The sequence below is a fragment of the Zalophus californianus genome, chromosome 5 (genome assembly GCF_009762305.2).
Source record: "Zalophus californianus isolate mZalCal1 chromosome 5, mZalCal1.pri.v2, whole genome shotgun sequence".
NCBI lineage: Eukaryota > Metazoa > Chordata > Mammalia > Carnivora > Otariidae > Zalophus > Zalophus californianus.
In genome coordinates this window covers 125,535,110-125,555,449 of record NC_045599.1, presented here as the reverse complement: position 1 = coordinate 125,555,449, position 20,340 = coordinate 125,535,110, and the positions used below count along the sequence as shown (strand labels likewise).

General features: G+C 41.5%; 1 protein-coding gene across 3 annotated transcripts in view; it reads left to right on the top strand.

The window, feature by feature from the left end:
• SLC1A3 (solute carrier family 1 member 3) overlaps window positions 1-20,340 on the top strand; it is a 77,345-nt gene that overhangs the window by 47,264 nt on the left and 9,741 nt on the right. For all 3 annotated transcript variants that reach the window (XM_027605846.1, XM_027605845.2, XM_027605847.1), the window contains 3 exons: window positions 12,979-13,183; window positions 15,189-15,231; window positions 19,016-19,308. In XM_027605846.1, the coding sequence (XP_027461647.1) occupies window positions 12,979-13,183; window positions 15,189-15,231; window positions 19,016-19,308 (541 nt within the window). The remainder of the gene's footprint in view (window positions 1-12,978; window positions 13,184-15,188; window positions 15,232-19,015; window positions 19,309-20,340) is intronic.

Below are 20,340 nucleotides of genomic sequence, written 5' to 3'. Positions count from 1 at the left end.
TCAGTTGGCTGCAGTGCTGGGTGGAAACCAACACAATAAATTTGAGCGCTGGGGGGGGGGGGTAAATGTATATTTCTGCTTTTAGATTCGAAAGGCACTTGCGCAATTACAGGATGGGGAAAGACTGAGCTTGGCACCAGTTCATGTGACTAAAAGCTTAATATGACCCAACAATAGGATGTGGTGGCTAAAAAAGAATGAATCTAGTCAGTTATAATTATTAATAGTTCACCGTCCTCTGCACTGGTACACACTACACCGGGAGTGATTTGTTAATTCCGAGCACATTCAAGAGTGACTTTGACAAAGCAAAGTAGCTACTGAGAGGGTGTCGAATCCAATCTAAGACATGTTTATTGGGCTCCTGTTTGGGGCAGGCAATATGCTAACTGATGTGGGGAATAAAGATTTGAAGAGACATTGCCAGTCTATAGCCTCAAGGAGTTGAAAATGTAAATGGAGAGCTGGACAGGTACGCGCATGACTGTAGAACAAAGCAGACTAGGAAGCCAAGAAGCACAAGGAAAGGGCTATGGGGATTCAGGGGCTGGACCAAGGGTAGGATTTCCACAGGAAATGAGGACGAGGGCAGAGGAAGCCTTAAAGCAAAGATGTAGAGACAGGAAAACTCAAGGCTGGGCTAGGGAATGATGAATATACTAAGTTGCCTGGAAGAATGGGGTAGGTCTTAGCAGGCAATAAAAGTGGGCAAAGAAGGTTTGCACCAGAGTATGAGGGCACTGACTGGTAGGCCATGGGAGGTATTACAGGTTGGCAAATGTCTGGAAGTCATGATACATAAGGATCAGTTGGAGAAATGTTGAGTCTTTAGTCTGGAGAAAAGAAGACCAAGGTCCCTCTGATAAATGTGAACCAGACTCACTTTGTGCTCTTCCAGAAGGAAAGTTTTATCTCAGGAGAAAAGGGTTATAAGGAACCAGATTTTGCTTCTTTCTGAGCTTCTTTCTGTTTTAAAATTGAAAGCTACCCAACAGTGAAGAGCTGGCTGAGGAGATGGTGAGCACCATTGTGGTTAGGCTCAGAGAAAGTTTAATAACAGATACTCTGAAGGAAATGGGGGTGGGGGTGGGGGAATCTGCAGCTTCGCCAAGAGACGTGGGAGTTCTAGGAATTACCCAAGACCTTTGCAGTGCGGAATTACCAATGGTTGAGTGTTCTTTCTTTCTTCTTTGATTCAACTTCTGAATAAAGCCGGCATGTTAGAACTCCGCAGTTCAATAAGATGTCAGACTGATTTTAGTGCTTTGACGGTAGCCACTCATCATCAGTGTTTTACTTTTCAATATTTGCACCATCGTTTTTGGCTGGGATGTATAGCATCCTTTCAAATATGAATTTGACAGACTTTTGTCAGAAGCCCCTATTAGGTGAATCAAATACAAGTCAACAATTGATTTAAGTCCAGTGCAAAGGAGACTTTATTTTACAAAGAATCACCAGACCGATGTAGGGATTAAACAGGGGTTCTGGGGGCAGAAGGACTTGAGTTCACATGCCAGCAATGCCACTTACTAACTGTGTGATCCCGAGCAAGTGATTTAACCTCCCTGTTTCCTAATCTGTAAATGGGGATTGACCATTGTTATCCCAGCCTGGGAGGATTTAATGAGATGAAGTCCTTAGCGTGTGCCTAGCGAGGTAGAGTTTACGGACTGAATTCTCACATTTTACAGTCGTGTTCCAAGGACCCCTTCAGAGTTAAAAATATTTTTATAAAACAAAAACAAACACATCATCATCATTGTGGCTAACTTATATGTACCAGATATTACACTAAAGCATCACACGTTAAACTCATTTAACCCTTGGAACGACCCTATGAAGTAAACCATTATTATCCCTCATTTACTGAGACACTGAGAGGTTATATATTTTGACCTGTCACAGGCTAATGAGTGAGGGAGCCAGGATTCAAACCAAGTAAACTCTAGAGTTTTTTACAACTATTTCCTTCCAATACAGACCAACAAATTTCCTGCTTTTCCTCCCAATTCCATTCCAAATCATGCTGCTGGATAATTTTATGCATTTTATTTGTTCAGGGCTGTTTCACAAAAATATATTTTGCAATCTTACTTATTATACTAAATACATGAGGGCCCCATCCATCATGTCTTTGGCCGGAGCGTTGAGAAGTTCCTTCATAAAAGTTGAATGAACACATGAATCAGTGAAACTATTTTAATTGTAGAAGCTATGACTATAGCCACTGTTAAACAAGTTACCCTTAATATAACTTCACTACCTTACTGCCTCTTTCCATGATTTGTGATGGGGCTGTGGTGGCTGTTTGTGTGTGTGTGTGTGTGTGTGTGTGTGTTTTAAGATTTTATTTATTTATTTGACAGAGAGAGGGAGAAAGAGATCACAAGTAGGCAGACAGGCAGGCAGAGGGAGCTCGATCCCAGGACGCTGGGATCCTGACCTGAGCCGAAGGCAGATGCTTAACCAACTGAACTACCCAGGCGCCCCTGGCTATTTAAAATCATTCATTTGAGGGGCGCCTGGGTGGCTCAGTCGGTTAAGCGTCTGCCTTTGGTTCAGGTCATGATCCCAGAGTCCCAGGATCAAGCCCTGCATTGGGCTCCCTGCTCAGTGGGGAGTCTGCTTCTCCCTCTCCCATTCTCCCTGCTTGTGCTCTCTCTCTCTGTCAAACAAATAAATCTTTTTTAAAGAAAGATCATTCATTTGAATTCAGTTTTGCACCCTACTTTCATTTACCTTATTTATAAATCTTTTATCTCCTATCCCTTTTTTAACAACAATGTCCCCAGTTCACTCCCCTCTCTCTCGTTTTTTGATGGGTTTTTTGGTGGTGGATTTTTGGGGTTGTTGTGGGGTGTTTTTTTTTGGTTTGGGGGGGGTTTGCCATCTATTGTTACCAGATTTTACTCAAGACCCATCCAGTAGTTGTTTTTTCCCCAAGCACTGGCAATTGCATCGTTATCCACCCCATCCCCATTTTCCAAGTTAAAGAATAATTTTTACAATCCAACCTACGCAACGTCAGTCTCAATTCAACCAAACACCATTTCACTTTCTGTCTCTGCCACTTTCCTGGATCCCTGAAGTCTGTTCAGGATAAGTGGAGTTGGAGAGAAAGGGCTGCCCGTAGTTTTCTTTGGAGAACTGATAGGAATTTCTAATACCCCTTGAAAAAAGCATCAAAATATGAAACTGAGAAGCACATAGAAACTACATATATAGGTGTTACAAGACTGAGGTAGAATAAGCAGACACAACTCCCTGTTCAGGGGAAGGGAAAAGCTGCAACAGTCTCGCACCATTCCTGGTGGACTATATCAGGAATAACTCCGTTCCATTGTCGCCCTTGGCCCAGGGGCCAAAAATGCAGCTTTTCCTGTTTCAGGGAGAAAATGTTCTCTTACTACACTTCAGGCAGAGGTAAGGGAAGCCAACCACGTCTAGAGTTTGCGACAGTCTTTTTCACTCAGTGAAGTGATACTGCTTTATTGTTCGGGTCAGGTAGCTGGGAGCATAATCTCCCACTCCCTGGGTGCGACTATTCCTTTATAGATTAGATAAGAACAACTGATGAAGTTTTAAATGCTGAGAAAATTAATCAGAACTGAAAAGGGGTGTGTTGGCCACAGCCCAAGAAATATGCTGACTGAGATAAAAGCACCCACTGAACTTTTTCTCCGTTCCACGCTTTCCCTCTTCTCTCTCCTTCTATCATCCTCTCAACCCCAGCTCTGTCCCCCAAAGACTTCAATGGCATGCTCTCTTCACTGGCCAGAACGTGGAGTAAAATTAAAAAAAAAAAATTGTTCTTGTATATTGTATATAAGATCCCATGTCCTGGATTTAATTTAGAGAATAGCTGAAGGGAACGCATTTTATCCTCAATCATTTCTTTTTTTTATATAAGAAATGTATCTTTTTAAAGTATGTTAATTTCAGTTTCAAGCCACAAACTTAACCTCAGTCCATTTCCAAGTTCTCAGATTGGCTTATGGTTCCAGAATCTTTTGATGGCAAGGAATGGGGTGGATGCTGGGTTGCAACCGCGGGGATGGCTCCTTTGGCCCCAGGAATCTTTGCTGCTTCCCAGCCTCATTTCAGGGCGTGGAGACACACTCCTGTCTCAACTGTTCTCCTGGGAATCGGGGCCAGGTCGAATTGGTTTTTAATGTCCATGTGTTGCTTTCAATGTCTATGAGGCTTTCAATTCCTTTTCTCCTGTGAGGGACAGGCCTTCCGTGGGAAGAAAGGGAACCCCTTGAGTCTGACATGTTCTGCAGTCAGCTTGAGATGCCTTTTGATTAACTTTGGACAAGTCTGGCCCAGTTGTGGAATTCAGTCCTGCTCAGCATTCTGTCAGCTGGAAAACAGGCTGTCTTGACCATCATCTTCCTAAGAAAGTCGCGTGGGACCCAGAACGTAGAGGTCTTTTCCACAGCAAGTAATTCAACCCAAAGTAAAGAGAGCTGCTTTGGAAACTGCAAACTACTCATCCAGTGGTTGGTTGTAAGTCATGATTCTTTGGGGAAAAGGGCAGAGGGGGCTGGAGCTCCGGCCCTCAAAGAACTTCCTCTCTTTAAACTGAAGCAATTTGCTGCTCTCCACACAGTCTTTCTACTGTGAGTGAAGTCACCTACTTTCCCCGGTCACATCGGTGGTCCTGGTGGGGGCTGGTTGACAGCCGACTGTGTGTTGGCACATCTTATCTTTGCCCATGATAGAGGTCTCTTTTCAAAGCCGAGCTTCACAGGTAAAACCAAGAGTTGGTCTGATCAGCCCCTCGTCTCCATGGCCCAACCCACGCTTTTTCTTTTAGCTGCTATTTTCTGCGGTCCTGGGTTTCTAAATCTTGGCGAGAGGACAGTCATTCCTTTGTGCTCGGCTATTACAATGAGGTAGCCAAAGAAAGGGTCTTGGTCTGAGGCTGTCAGCTGTTACTAATCACTACTCCCCAGCTCATCATGGGTCCCGCTCGCCTCTCCCTCTTGCTCTGCTTAGCACACATAAAGAAGATGAATTACTCCCTGGTTCCTCTTCAGAAAAGCATATTGTGTAGCACATTCCAATACTGTGAGCGAAGGATGGACTGATGTGAAGGGTAAATGGGTATCTAAATCACCTCTTGGTGGGTCTTGCGCCGGCAGCTGTGTGCCTGAGAAGTGAATCTCAGAGCTGGCTCTTCCGAGGTTTTCTTGAGACCTTGGCTGAGAGAGAGAGGAAGTCCCCGTGGTGGGTTCCCTGGCAGATCGCATCACTGGAGTGACTGCAGGGCTGTGGTAGGCTGTAATGAGAGTCTGTTGGATGGTTAAGACTAGTGTAGAAAAAAGCAAACTTGACCACTCAGAGGACCTCACCAGCTGGTAACCCAGGAGAAACATTCTCCACCCCAAAGGTCAAGGAGGCCACTGGATGCTCTTTGATATTGGAGGTAGCAGCAGTTAAAGTCAGGCCTCAGTTTCCCCTCACTGCTTCCCCATATGAGGGTTCATTTTCAGAGGACAGCAATAACCAGAGAAAAGGGATTGTGTGCTTGGTCCTACCAGACTGAGGATGAAGGGTGATTTATGGGACTTTTTATGCCACTAATAATATGTCTGCTCCCCTGGGATTTTTCTATTTAACAGTCTTTCGAAATAGAATGTTTCTTTTTTGCCTTTCCACACTTCGTTTTACTAGTGAACAGTGGAACTCGAAGAAAGATTTTTGTTGACAGTTTTAAGGTCAAATTAAAAAATCAATTTGCCTGACAAATTATATGCTATCACAAGCAATAAATTCGTAAAGAAGATCCCTTGTCATTCTTATGCAATATAACCTCATGAAACTAAGTGATATTATAGGCGAATGAAATATCAAGTTTTGTGACATTATAAGCAGCTATATGGGAACGAAATTTAAGCCAGGGCGAAAACCCCTGTGAAGATACTTGTGATTTAACTGACTGCGAATTCCACAAAATTTTTCTCATCTGCTTATGGAGATGGTTTAACTCTTGTTCACTAAGAATCACTGATTAAAGTAAATGCCTCTTTGCTCAAAATTGCATGAAGCGGATCTATTCTCAAACTTCTCCCCTCGTTGCAACGTCTACAGAATTTCTGTTCAACTCAACTGACCAGATATTAGACTTCAGCCCCCTTATTTCCTTGGTCTCTACTAGCTAGGTGAAATAAATCCTTGGGTGCTGTGGACAGTCCAAAGTCATAGGAAGCAAGGATGACAGGAAGGAGAGACCATAGCTCATGGTTCCTTTGTAAAGCCTCTACTATTAACTGGGTATCTACCAGTGTTTGCAAACTACTTTTTTTTTTACTAGAACCTACAGATAAAATACAAGTGTGTTCATATCTAGGTGCCCCTCCAAAAAAAGGGAAAAAAAACACAAATGTATTTTACATCGTGACCCAGCCACACACAATACATACACACAGCTGAAAAAAAGGTTTCACAAACTCTTACCTTTACCACAGGCGCTACCCTGTAGTATTTTCTGTTCTGTTCTCTTTCATTAATGAAAAACGATACTAGTCATAACCCACTGAATTGATTTCATGACCCGCATCATAAGCACGTGTTAGACCCCTCTCCCGCTCTTCCATTCCCTTCGGTGTGTTTCTCACTTATTCGCTCAAAGTTCTGTTAACGTGTGGGCGGACAGGACTTCAGCAGTTACTTATATAGGCTCATCTGCGAGACTGCCTCACGGTAGTAGAAGAGGGAAAACAATACAGGAGTGGGAGAGAGAGAAGGAAGCGAAAGAGGGCGGGTGCTCCTGGTGGTGAGTAGTAGAGGTGTGCCAGCCTTCTGCCTTCCTGACCGTCCCCGGACACCTTGCTGTGAGTGACACCTCCTCCCCACCCCACCCCTCACGCCCAGCTCTGGAAATGAAACTCCAGGTGATGCTGAGTCGCTCTTTCCCCGCCAGGCCTGTCTCTCATTCTCCAAGATAGAATGAACCGATTTTGGATTAATTGGGGGAAGAGCAACTAAAACTGACGAATCCGAATTTCAGAGTATTTTAAACAGAAGCAACTTTAGTACTTGTAATTCACAGTAACCTAACCTAAATGTTAAAAAAAAAAAAAAAAAGTGTGTGGCCTCTCCCCAGCATAACAACAACAGCGGTGATAAGAATGACTATTCAACCAATATTTCTTGGGTGCCTTCTTGTACAGGCACCGTTCTATAGCCACTGAGGCTACATTAGTGAATAAAACGTATGGCTCTGCTCTCTTGGCACTAAAAGTTTAGTAAAGAGAGACATACAGTGATAGTAAGTAGCATTTATCAAGAACCTGCTTTGTCTGGATTCTTCATGTAAGTTTTCCCTAAGCTTACAGTATAAATATTATTAGCTTCTTATCTAGGCGAAATGGAGGCTTAGAGAAGGCAAATAATACTTAGTGAATAGCTTGTTTATTACTTTTCTGCTTACTTAATAATAACAGCTAACATTTGTTGAATCCTTACTCTGTGCCAAGCTCTATGCTAAGTGCTTTCGGAACAGAAGTCCCTTTAATGCCAGTGAAAAGCCAGTGAGAGGGCTGTCAGTATTCCCATACTGCAGATGAGCAAACAGAGGCTTACAGAGGTCATAAGCTACCAGAGCCAGAAGTGTGGAATCCAGGTATTCTTACCTCAGAGCCTAAACTCTTAATCGCTGAGCAAAAAAAAAAAAAAAGAATACATTTCCAAAAATGCCTGAGGTTGGCCTTAAGTAGTTTAACTATTGTCTTTGAGATCAAGTTCTGAGGCTGTATCCTGCTTATTAATTGTGATTCAAAATTGTGATACAATCATTAGCAAACCTAACTTTGAAAGATTCTTCTGTTCTACAACCCATAGAATCATAGAACTTTACTTGTTTTACGATCAAGTCTATAAAGGGGCCAGAAGAAAATATTTTAGTGAAGAAAAACGTAATATAGTTTTAGACAGATTTAAAATGATTTATTTTATGCTTGCTCCTTCCACGGCTCCCCGCGCCCCCCCCCCCCTCCTCGCTCCCTTCCCTCCCTCTCCTCTGAGCTTTTTGACCCTCTGCTCACGGTCCTTTCTGAGGGTTCCAGTGTGCCCTTTCCTCCAGCAGTGGGCAGTTGCTTTAGGATACAAGAGTTCATTTTTCAATCTGTAAATAGGAAGTATATTGTATTTTTAGAATTTAACTTTCCTTAAAAAAATCAGCACCTTACAGTGAAATGACATGCTGGAGCTCATCCTTGACTTCCTTGTTGTAAGTTTGCCCATCTTGAAATTCTAGGAGGATGGAGAACAGGCGGCTTTCATTACATGAGCATTTGAGAAGCCCATTGTGGAGAAGGAGTGCCTCTAAAATAAAACAAAAACCGAAACAGACAATATTCTTGAATCAGCAGTTGCTGATTTTCTGTTCTTTCTGGGCCTGGTCCAGTCCCTGGAAGAACAATGAAACACCATGAGAATGAGTAGAAAGACAATTCATCACAGAAGGATTCGTCCTTAAATTTCAGTTTTCAAAACCAGAGACAAGAATTATTGGGGGAAGTGGAGTAAAACACACAAATGGATAAGACATGGATTTTTAGCAGATGGGAGAATAAAATCCATGCAAATAAGAGAGAACCTGACATTATTTATATGTTATCCTTTTATACTTCTCTGAATGTGTATTTCATTTATCCAAGAAGTCATACCAAATATTGTACCAAAAGAAATCTAATTTACAATACAGACCTAGAGAGTTCCACTTACATATTTATGAGACCCTCCCTCCCTACTCCATCCCTGCAAAAACCCACAAATGTTGTACGTATTTGTTAATGCCAAACTGATTACCAAAAGACTGTTTTTATAAAGAAGTAAATGCATATTTACCTATATGCATTAAGAAACCCTCTTCTCTTCCTTCCTCTCTCTTCAAAGTGACTGCTGCCTAAAATACCCAGGTTTCTGAAGCAAAGTCTTTATCTTTTACATTCTAAAAAATGTCTGTTTAACCCCTTTTAGATGCTTAACTCATCGGTGAACATGAAATGATCGATGGATTGCTTCCTTGATGACTGGTTTTGATGGGTTGGTTTTTAGAAAGGAAAATAAGATTCATGTACCCACAGCCAGCAAGTATCCGTGATCCTCCATGCTCCATTAGAACATGCTCTTGGCTGTTTTTCTAGAAATGATGAGAAATTTGTGCTAATTGGTTAGTTCTCTAGTTAGTCCTTCTGGTGACCAGTGTAATGCACTTCCTCTGAAGGTAGGGAATGCTGAGTAATGTGCTAGAGTTTTTTTCAGTTATCTACCGCCATGGAATTTTCCTCCAGCCTGTCCATTAAAAGAGAGGTATAGGGGAAAGGGTGATCCCTTGGGAGTGCAGGTTCGAATTCTGCCACTGCCATTTGCTAGCTGTGCAACACTGGACAAGTTACTTAACTTCTCTGCTCTTGTGTATCTTCACCTTTAAAATGATATCAGTGACATCTACAACCTCCGGTTGTCATGAAATTAGATGAGTATGTGCCATTGATTGGGGGTGGGATTTTGTGAGCGAATTAGGGAACTAGCACAAAGGTTAACTCAAAATATATAAAACATATAAACATAACAAACATGTCATTATAATTGGAAGACCAGCCCCGGTACTTGTAGCAATTGTGCAATATAGTATTTCTTGGGTTTCAAGAGGGTCTCAATTCTGATGGCAGATTGTTTTCCTAATAAAGATGTCAAGATGTCTTGAATGGGTCTGGTTTAGCTAGACCCAGATCAAATGAAGAAAAAGAGACCAGCCTAGATCATTATCTTTACTACTTGCTCTGGAATGTGTTTCTCCAATGTATGTTTAGACAAACACATAGTTGTTGTAACACACTCCCATCAGTACCTACACACCCAAGTGACCGCCTGTCTCCGCCGGCCCCGGTGCCCTTTTCTTCCATTTTAAAGTGACAAGGCTCAATTAAAATCTTCCCTTCCCAAATATTTAGGGCCCTTCCTGCCAAAGTTCCCTTTTCCACAAAGTGATTTAGTACTTTACCCTTGCCCCCAGACACTCTGACATTTGTGTGTAGTCTGGTGTAGAGCTTTGTCTCGGATTTTGCGAGGCTAGGGCACAGAGATGGTCACTGGGTTTGAGTAACAGAGAGCAAGAGAGGAAGGGAAGTTAAGGAGAGGAAGAGAGACATTGCTCACCTTCGGTTTTGTCTTCCGGAGTTCGTCCTCCGTTTTCCTGGTTCCACCATTATCAGGACCATTCTCTTTCAGGCCCTGTGTCTGGCAGATTGTCCACATCCATTCTGTTCTTGCCCTCACGACAGTGTGTGACCTTGTTCGTGGTGCTCCCTTTAGTTTTACGAGCCTGTGTCAGAGAAGAGGGGAGGGGTCAGAGTTGGCAGGTGGGGAGGAGGGCTTGGAGGACCAGGGACAGAGGTAGGCAAGCAGCCCATGTGGGGACACCAGGGCCCCCTCTCGGGAACGGAGCGACATGGAGAATTGGTTCATGACGATCCTCCACCCTACCCCACACACACCCCTCCTTCCTTGGCTGAAATAATAGCAGCTGTTGCTTTATTCTCTTGCAAAGGAGAAGGGTCAATATGTAGAGGTTGGTGAGGCCTCTCATTTGACTATCAATTCTCCTTCTGGGCTCACTGCTAAAAACAATGCCTTGGTGGTTGTCTTCAGCTATTTCAGAATTTAAAGGTGTGGAGAACATACTTTCATATTGGTTTTCATTTTTTAAATTAAAAAAAATCCTATAAATAAGAATCTTTGTTTCTTCGAGTTGATAGCCTTGTAGCTGTGGACTCTGGGATAACTCCCCCCATCCCTACCCCCGCGGTGGGAGGGAGGGAGATTTAGGCCTCCTCCTTTGTTTGCCACTTTGGTTTCCAGTGCTCTGCCTTGACCACTTAGCGCTCTCTCTGAATAGCTATAGGTCGGGAGTAGTGGGCAGGAGCGTCAGAGAAGACTTGGCGTGAGAACGGAACAGCACCACAGAATAGAAGGCGAGAGGGAAAAAAAGCATCTCGGAGGAAGAAAATACTGCTGCCTCGTAACCCCTAGCAGAGATATCCGGCCTATTGTGCCCACACCACTCGCCGCCGAAGAATTTCAGGCTTCAGTGGTGACAAGCTCAGGCAATAATGGGAAAAAGAGTGGGCCCCTTCTGAGAGAAATTATTGCAAGTGCAGGAAGCCAAGATATTGGAGATGTGATTCAGACCTGGGGATGAAAATGGGGGGATGGGACATTTGAGAACAGATTAGCCCGTTTTTAAGGTTGGCAAAGTGTTGAAGTGGCACCATCCCAGTAAATGGATACTTAGCCCTGGGTTTCAAGAAACCCAGGGCAAGGGTAAGAGAAGCTAAGTTCATGCATTAAAGCCAAAGTTGGCCTCCTTTGTGGGAGCTGCAGTTCGTCTCCTCAGGGGCAGAAAGTATATGAAAATTAGTGACATAAGAGCAAAGTTCAAGTACCCACTCCATTTTACTTGGTGTGGACTAAGACCTTAGTCCCTTAAGTGGTTTTTAATCTGTGTTATGGGTTGTTGTTAAAAATAAGAACATATCAGGTACTAAGTAAGTGCTTATTATGAAAATTATGAATGAGATGATTCAAATATAAATGAAATTATAAATTGAAAGCCCTGGCTTCAATTCTCATGGGAATTACCATTATATCACATCTTGGGGGCAAACCCAGCCCAATCATGGATACTATTTTTTTTTAAATATTTTACCTTACTCTAAATATGTTGATATGAACAGAGTCACTACCTAAAAGATTAAATCACTATTAGAATCTGATACTGATCATTGGAGTACAGTATAACCTTTTAATACATTTATAAAAATGCAATTTTTAAATAGTAAAGAAAATAGTCCCTTAGTTATGATTGGATTATACTATCCTTGGATTTTAGTGTTTCCATGAGATTAGGGAAGGGAAAGAAAGAAGAAAAGTGAAGAAATAGCTAATGAAACAGAAGAGCCCATATTATTATAATCTAATCTTTTTTTAATTAACATATAATGTATTATTTGTTTCAGGGCTACAGGTCTGTGTATAATCTAATCTTCTGAGGGGTTTGTGTCATTTCCAATTTTTTACCACCCCAAGAGACATTAAGATATGTTCCGTTTGCTAGAGCAGGAAGGGAAATCTTGAAAGTCACACCTCCTTTTTTACCTAGGATAACACCTCGCCTGAGGTAGACTTTGAAGATGTCCTGAAAACGAGAGGGCGAAGATGTTTAACATGAGATGAGGTACTCCATGCCCAGGGGAGAAGGTGGAAACATGAGAAGAACCCCACCAGAAAAGAGAATTTTTTTTTAATTTTGTTGAGATGAGATGAAATGAAACCACAGAGAAACTATTTGAGAACTTTGGTTTTATAACCCAATGGCTAATTTAAATGCAAATCGATGATAAGTTGTTAGGTGATCAGAATAATGGCTTACATTTTGCGTAAAAACATCAAAGAAAAGACTCCCAAGTACACATATAAAATAATAAGTCTTTTAAAATAATTTAATGCCAGTTTATCCGTGTGAGTCACCACAGTGACTTGAGATATGCTCAGGTTATCCTGCCAGAAATTTTTTTTGAGCATCTCTTCATCTACAGATACACACACACACACTACTCACTATTTACACTCATAGCTTCCCCAACCAGTAATAACCTAGGAAAGAATTTGATTGCCCTTTTAAATCATTAGAGAGCCACGTGAAATCAACTCTTGAGTCAGGAAACAGGTGATCAGATGTTTGCTGCCATGGCTGATGACTGGCCGTTCTTTGGCTTTTTTCCTTCACCTTTTATGATGCCCTGATGAAATCTGATGCCAAGTTCTCATAACTTACGTAAAAATCCCATTGCTGGGTGGAATGAGGGTAAGGGGGTGTAGAAGGAATTACTGTCCCCGTTACCTTCCTCTGGAGACTTCTTTGGACTGACTTCCTGAAAATCTCCTTCTGTTTGCCTTCACCAGGAATGGCGGCCCTAGATAGTAAGGCGTCAGGGAAGATGGGAATGCGAGCGGTAGTCTATTACATGACTACAACCATCATTGCTGTGGTGATTGGCATAATCATTGTCATCATCATCCATCCCGGGAAGGGCACAAAGGAAAACATGCACAGAGAAGGCAAAATTGTTCAAGTGACTGCTGCAGACGCCTTCCTGGACTTGATCAGGTATGTCCTTGCAAGCCCACCCCTTTGGATATATTTTGACACCGAGCCTCGCTTTTTGGGCAGCTAGTCAGACTGCAGAATAGTTGTCTAACTGAACCAGCCTTGCGGGGCTTGAAATGAAGGTCACATTTTTACTTCTTTCTAACAGAAGTTACACGTTTTGTTTTCTAATCTAATGGGAAAGAGGTGAGAAGGGCAGAGAGGGGATGTTGATTTTGAGCGCCTTGCTTTTAGGATTCAGAATCTGATCACTCAGTTCTCTCCGCTGTGCAGCTTACCTTGGAATATTAATAAGTCTTACCCTACTGTCTTGCTGTTTAAGGCTAGTTTTTATTCAACTATAGCCTGTTGATTGGACTCTTCTAATGCAGAACTTGTCATCTGTATCATCATCCGTTAGGCACAACAGTTTCTGTCCAGAAAGGACCTTAAGGATCATCTGATCATACCCATTCTAAGGTCTTCCTTTTATACTAGTCATGAAGAAAGGATTTGGCAGACCAGCAATAAAGGATTAAAGGATGGCTTCTTTAGCATTGTTTTGTGTACAAACCAGACACCGATTGCAAATGAGTCTTATCTAATACTTGAAACAGACTTGATGGTAGAGTCATCTCACACAGAACTGTGAAGTAAACCAGAGGTTGATCCTGGCACCTTCCTGCTCGCCCTCTCTACACACCTGCCCTTGCGTCAGTCAGATCCTGGCAGGAAGCATATTGCATATTCAAAAGAATCAGCGAAAGGGGTTTGGAAAGGTACAGGCAGGGTTAAGGGAACCTACAAGGGATGGTGAAGCACCACCAGCAATAGGAAGCTGTAAGGCTTTTCACCATTTTTTCCATGAACTTTACCATCAGGTAGGTTAGGTTAGGAGGATTTTATTATATTCTCTTTCTGTATAATTTCTACTCCTTGTTTGAAGAATTGGGATCTTGTCATCCCAAGTCTGGTTGATCCATCAGAGTGCTGTATGTTTCTGCCTCTCCTTGCCCCAGTGGTAGGTGTGTGAGTAGCCCATCCCCACTAGTCATTTGGTTCGAGTATTTTTCCTGACATCTCCTGAACTCACATTTCTATCAAGATTTATATAAACAGACCCAGAGAGCATAGATAGGAAGGAAAAGGAAACAGGATTGTCTAGGCAGTGAGAAGAAAAGGGACAAGAGTTGATGACCTTAAAACATGACTTTGATAGCCCACAACTGTTGGAATCTCAGGCTCTGCAACTTCCTGGGCCATGTCCCCTTGGCCCAAAGTCTTCAACCTTGGAGCCCTAATGATAGTTTATTCCAATCTCTTCTTCAACAGATAAATCAGCAGAGACCTAAATGGGTGTAGTGACTTGGCCAAGTTCACACAGCTGGTTAGAGACTCTGCAGCTAGATTGTGGCCCTCTCCACCATGAACTCAAAACACTGCTCTGAGAAAGTGACAAACCTTGCCACATGGACCACAATTTTAAATTTTGTGAACCATATTTCCATTGGTCACCAAAGAGCCTCAAAAGCTCCAGCAATTCGGAGTCAATACCCCATCCCCCAGCTGGCCTTTGGGAGGACTTTATGGAGAACAAAATTCCACAGTCTGACCATGACATTTGATTCAGAACATTTGGTCCCTGGACACATGGCACAATATCAAAAGGGCCACTATTAAATAACACCTCAATTAACCAGAATGTTTATAACCAAAGGTGTTTCCATTCTCACTGTGGTTCTTCCTGGGAGCAGGATTTGACGAGATAATGACCAAATTTAAAAATCCCATTGTCTGACAAAAGGACAGATGAGTTGAATTTGCGACTTCCCTGAAAAAGAACGTGGGCCCCACATAGGAATAACCGTATGTCCCACTTCAAGTCATAAAATCCACCAAAACCTTTCTTTTTATCCATTTGCTGCTTAGTTCAATACAATCTTTACCTTGGACACAATGAAAAAGTATTTACGAAGCAAACTTATTATTTGAGAAATTTTTCAAATGACCATTATTTTCTTTGCAGGAATATGTTCCCTCCAAATCTGGTGGAAGCCTGCTTTAAACAGGTAAACACTCTATAGCCACTAAATCACTTTTGAAATTCCTCTTTGGCCTACCACACAGAGTGGGACCCTCTTGTTTATTTTTTTTTTTCCATTTCTCTGCAATAAGAAACACTCTTTTGCCAACCAGATGGAAAGCACTAGGGTTTTCTGAGGAATTTGAAGGGGGTGGGGAGGTCTTACCTTGTTTTGAAGGTAATTAGTTGCCAGATACTCTAAGTCTTGCATACAAAAAAACTCACTGAGTCTCTGTTAATTATTAAGAAGGCCAATCAGGACACTCCCTCCCTCTCTATGCCCCCCGCCCCGCATTCCACACACAAAAGCCCACCAAGCAAACCAACTCCAGTATAAGACACATTTTCAACTTGCTTTAAAGATTAGGGATATTATTCAAGTTTCTGGGTTTAATTTAAAAAATCAGTAGGTTGTTTTTTAAAAGTCTATTAAGGGCCTTATGGATTCTAAAGGAGGAACCATATCAGAAATGGCATCATCATTTCTTGAATGCCTGCTGTGTGCCAAGCACTAATGTTACATTTGGTCCTCACATGAATGGGATGGGTGTCATTGTCTTCATTTCATTGATGAGGCAACTCATCGATGATAATTCAGAAGGAGTATTTAATAGGCACAAGATCTCACAAGTAATAAATGGTAGATCCAGAATTCAGAACCATTGTGTGACTCCAAATTCTATCCTTTTTCTGCTCCTACATTCTGCTTCCTGGAAAGGGATGAAACACCCGCCTGGAGGCTATAGTGAGGTCGAATTCCTCTTAGCCCATATACGTGCAATGCTTGGCTCTCTGTGTTAATAATACAACTTTACTGTTAGGGGGTAAAGTTCATTCTAACTTCACCTGAATAAAAAAGCTTTGTTGCCCAAAGTATTAAAAGGAAAACAGTTAGACATTCTGGGTTAAATAATAGTTCCTGGACATTTCTCCAGATGGTGTCATTTCGCCCTAGTTGTAATTCCCTAACCCTTCTGCTTAGGATCTCTAAAGCAAACAAAATAAAACTCCAACCCCATGGAGGACTAACTTTTATACATTCAAGTCACCCTATGGTTCCCCCACCTTTTTTTTTTAATTTTTATTGACTATTTTTATTTTTTTGTTTTGTTTTTTTATTTTTTATTATGTTATGTTAATCACCATACATTACATCATTAGTTTTTGATGTAGTGTTCCATGATTCATTGTTTGCGTATAACACCCAGTGCTCCACGCAGAACGTGCCCTCTTTGATACCCAGCACCAGGCTAACCCATCCCCCCACCCCCCTCCCCTCTAGAACCCTCAGTTTGTTTCTCAGAGTCCGTAGTCTCTCATGGTTCGTCTCTCCCTCCGATTCCCCCCCTTCACTCTTCCCCTCCTGCTATCATCTTCTTTTTTTTTTTTTTAACATATAATGTATTATTTGTTTCAGAGGTACAGGTCTGTGATTCATCAGTCTTACACAATTCACAGCGCTCACCATAGCACATACCCTTGACATAGTACATGTTATAGACTATTTTTAATAGGTAATGTGTGCACACACTGCAAAATTAAAACAGAATCCTCTCTTTAAAAAAAAAAAAAGTCTAAGAAGCCAAAATCAAACTTTCTTTATTCAAAACCTGCAATAACCATAAATAATAAACCCCTTTCAATCCAACCAGCCAACCCCAGTACCATGGGGCTGACTATTCTAGTCAGTCAGTTGGCACTGGGCAACATCAAAAATGCTGATTTCTAGCAGCACCAGGGAAAGTGCTGACTCGAGCAGATTTATTGTATTTGGTTTTGGATTGCATTTACAGGATTTTGAAAGGGAAGCAAATGTATCCTCCCAGATCTATTTGTCTTAGACCAGAATGCAAATGAGGTTGCAATTTCTGTAGGCTACAAACTGTGTCTAAGGGGAAAGAGTTAGAGCCATAGGAAAGACTAATCAGGATGGGAACTCTACCCTAGACAATCCATAAAATGCCTAAGCATCCAAATGAAATAGAGATTTGAGAGCTGACTGGAACAGGAGACCAAAACGGGCCAGTTTCTTTGTTACTTAGAATTACCAGCAGTATCAGTGATTGTTCAGGGATGTGTCCATAATATTGACAGCTCGCCACGTCCTTGTTTGAGGGCCTCCATGGGGTTGGAATTTTATTTTGTTTGCTTTAGAGATCCCACTGGACAAAGAAGTCTCCCATTCACTCTTGGTAGAGAAATGGCCCAGCACTTCATGTACAGCTGCGCGTTCTTCCCCTAGACTGTAGATCCAGTCAACATCCGTACATCATTACTCTCTGATCCTTTACTACTATCAACATAAAGGCTAGGAATTCTACTGTCATTAAAATCTTAGATGGATGGGCTTAATTGTTTTATATGGTCGCAGTTATATACTCTGTGTCTTCTGTCTGCGACATCTATGCAGAAGCTGTTGGGAAAAGACTAACTTGAGTAAGAAGAGAAATTCCTTTATAGACTTGAGAACTGGGTTGTTGTCCTCAACTATTAATCAAGCATCTATTGATATTACCAGAAACACCTTGATATTGTCAGAAATGCCATTGTTCTGGATTTTAATTTTTTTTAAATTTCACTAATTTTTTAATACTAGTATACTAGAATTAGTATATGTATAAACAATAAATATGCGTGTGTGTGTGTGTGTGTGTGTATAAATAACTAAATCTAGTTAACATACAGTGTTATATTAATTTCAGGTATACCATAGAGTGATTCAACAGTTCTATACATTATTCAGTGCTCATCATGATAAGTGTACTCTTTAATTCCCATCACCTATTGGCCCCAACTCTTATCCCCCCCACCCCCTCCTCTGATAACCATCTGTTTGTTCTCTATAGCTAAGAGTCTGTTTCTTGGTTTGTCTCTGTCTCTTTTTTTTCCTTTGTTTTGTTTCTTAAATTCCACAAATGAGTGAAATCATATGGTATCTGTCTTTCTCTGACTTATTTTGCTTAGCATTATACTCTCCAGATCCATCCATGTTATTGCAAATGGCAAGATTTCATTGTTTTTATGGCTGAATAATATTCCATTGTGTGGACTCTTCTTTATCCATTCATCTGTTGGTGGACACTTGGGTTGCTTCCATAATTTGGCTATTGTAGATAATGCTGTTATAAACTTAGGGGTGCAAAGGGGGGTTTTAAATTTTTAATATTCACTGAAATCTCCAGCTAAGTCTAGTCCCCAAAGGGCTTTGTCACTGAGCACCATTAACCAAACTTAGTGTAGTACTTTAAAATTTACAAGGTATTCTCATATATTATGCTTAATTTAATCATTACAACAACCCTGTGAGGTAGAACCACTGTGGTTATTTCTGTTTCCCAGATGTAAGACCAAAATGGTGTTTGGTGATTTGTCCATGATCCCATAGCATGATCCTATAGATAGTAAAGGGACTATGTGAACATTTGGATTTACAGTTTTTTAAAAGCCCATTTTAGCCATTTTATTAGGATTTCAGAAGAAAGCAAAAGCACATGTGTATGTTTAGTTCAGATTCTTCTTAGTTCAGACTCTTCAACTAGATACCCCTTTCCTGTTAGGATTTGTCTTGTATTTGAGTGTGTGTCTGTCTGTCTGTGCTGAGGAAGTAGTAGAGGTTTGTCACACATTAGATAGATGCTAGATACCTTCTATAACACTATTCTCTGAATGCAAGGTAATGTATATCATTAGAGAAAATTTGGACAACAGGCAAGTAAAAAGAAGAAAACAAAAATCACCTCTAATCCCTGTTGTGCCTTTTCTTTTTTAAGTTTAAAACCAACTATGAGAAGAGAAGCTTTAAAGTGCCCATCCAGTCCAATGAAACACTCGTGGGCGCCATAATAAACAATGTGTCAGAGGCCATGGAGACTCTTACAAGGATCACAGAGGAGTTGGTCCCCGTTCCAGGGTCTGTGAATGGGGTCAATGCCCTGGGACTAGTTGTCTTCTCCATGTGCTTTGGATTTGTGATTGGCAACATGAAAGAGCAGGGGCAAGCCCTGAGAGAGTTCTTTGATTCTCTTAATGAAGCCATCATGAGATTGGTAGCGGTGATAATGTGGTACGTATTTCCATTTGCTATTTATGCTATATACAGATGCTTATTGCCACCAACATGGGTTCTGTACTGAGGAAGATGCCACCAGGCAGGATAGCCAATGGCAACAACCTCACTTGGGTAAGCACAAGAAAATCAGTGATTTTCAGGGCCTGTAGTAGCCTTGGATCCCATCTGCAAGCTGTTCTTAATAAGTTTGCTTCCTTGTTCTTACAAGGTGTCTACTTCTTTACTCCAGGGCTGGTGGGATACCATTCCTCATTCCTTCATTTTATATCGATTTAGTTATAAGTGTCTACTCTATACCAGGCATACAATGCCATGCACTCTGGACATAGCAATGAAGAAAACAGACAAGGATGTCCTGGAACTTACAGTCTTTTAAGGGATATAGAAAAATAAACAAATCAACCAAATGCTTTAGTAACAAGTGCTGTGAAAAAAAAATAAAGCAGCAGATTTTATTTTACGTTATGTGATAAAAAGTGACTGGGGAGGAAGCACAAAATTTGCCTTGGATTTTGGCCTCTGAGGAGGTGACTTTTTTGCTAAGATCTGAATGACTAGGAGAAACTAACCACACAAAGGGTCAAGAGAAGAGCATTCGCAGTAGAGGGCAAAGCAGACCTAGAGGCCCCCTTGACCGTCAGAAAAAGTGAGATCTCCTCTCCTCCGTTTTTAGCCCTCAGAAAGAAATGTAAAATCATGGCAGTCCTGCTGCCTGCCTGAGGGACTCATGGGAAGTGTTACAGAATGCCAATCCACAAGTCGTAACAAAACTTCCTTCAAATAAAGTTGAGAGGAGAGCACAAAGGAAAAGACTAAATCCACAGAGGAACATTGACCTTGGAAAGTAAATTCTCACCAGCTGGAAGAGAACCCTTTGATTGGTTTAGGCCTCATGTGGGGGTTGCTTTCCCTTTATCCTTTATTTCTAATCCAGACTCCTTCTTGGCACTGGAAGGAGGAAGGCATCCACTCCTAAGAAAAGCACTCACCAACACGATTAAAAATATCCTTTGTCTTTATGGCCAC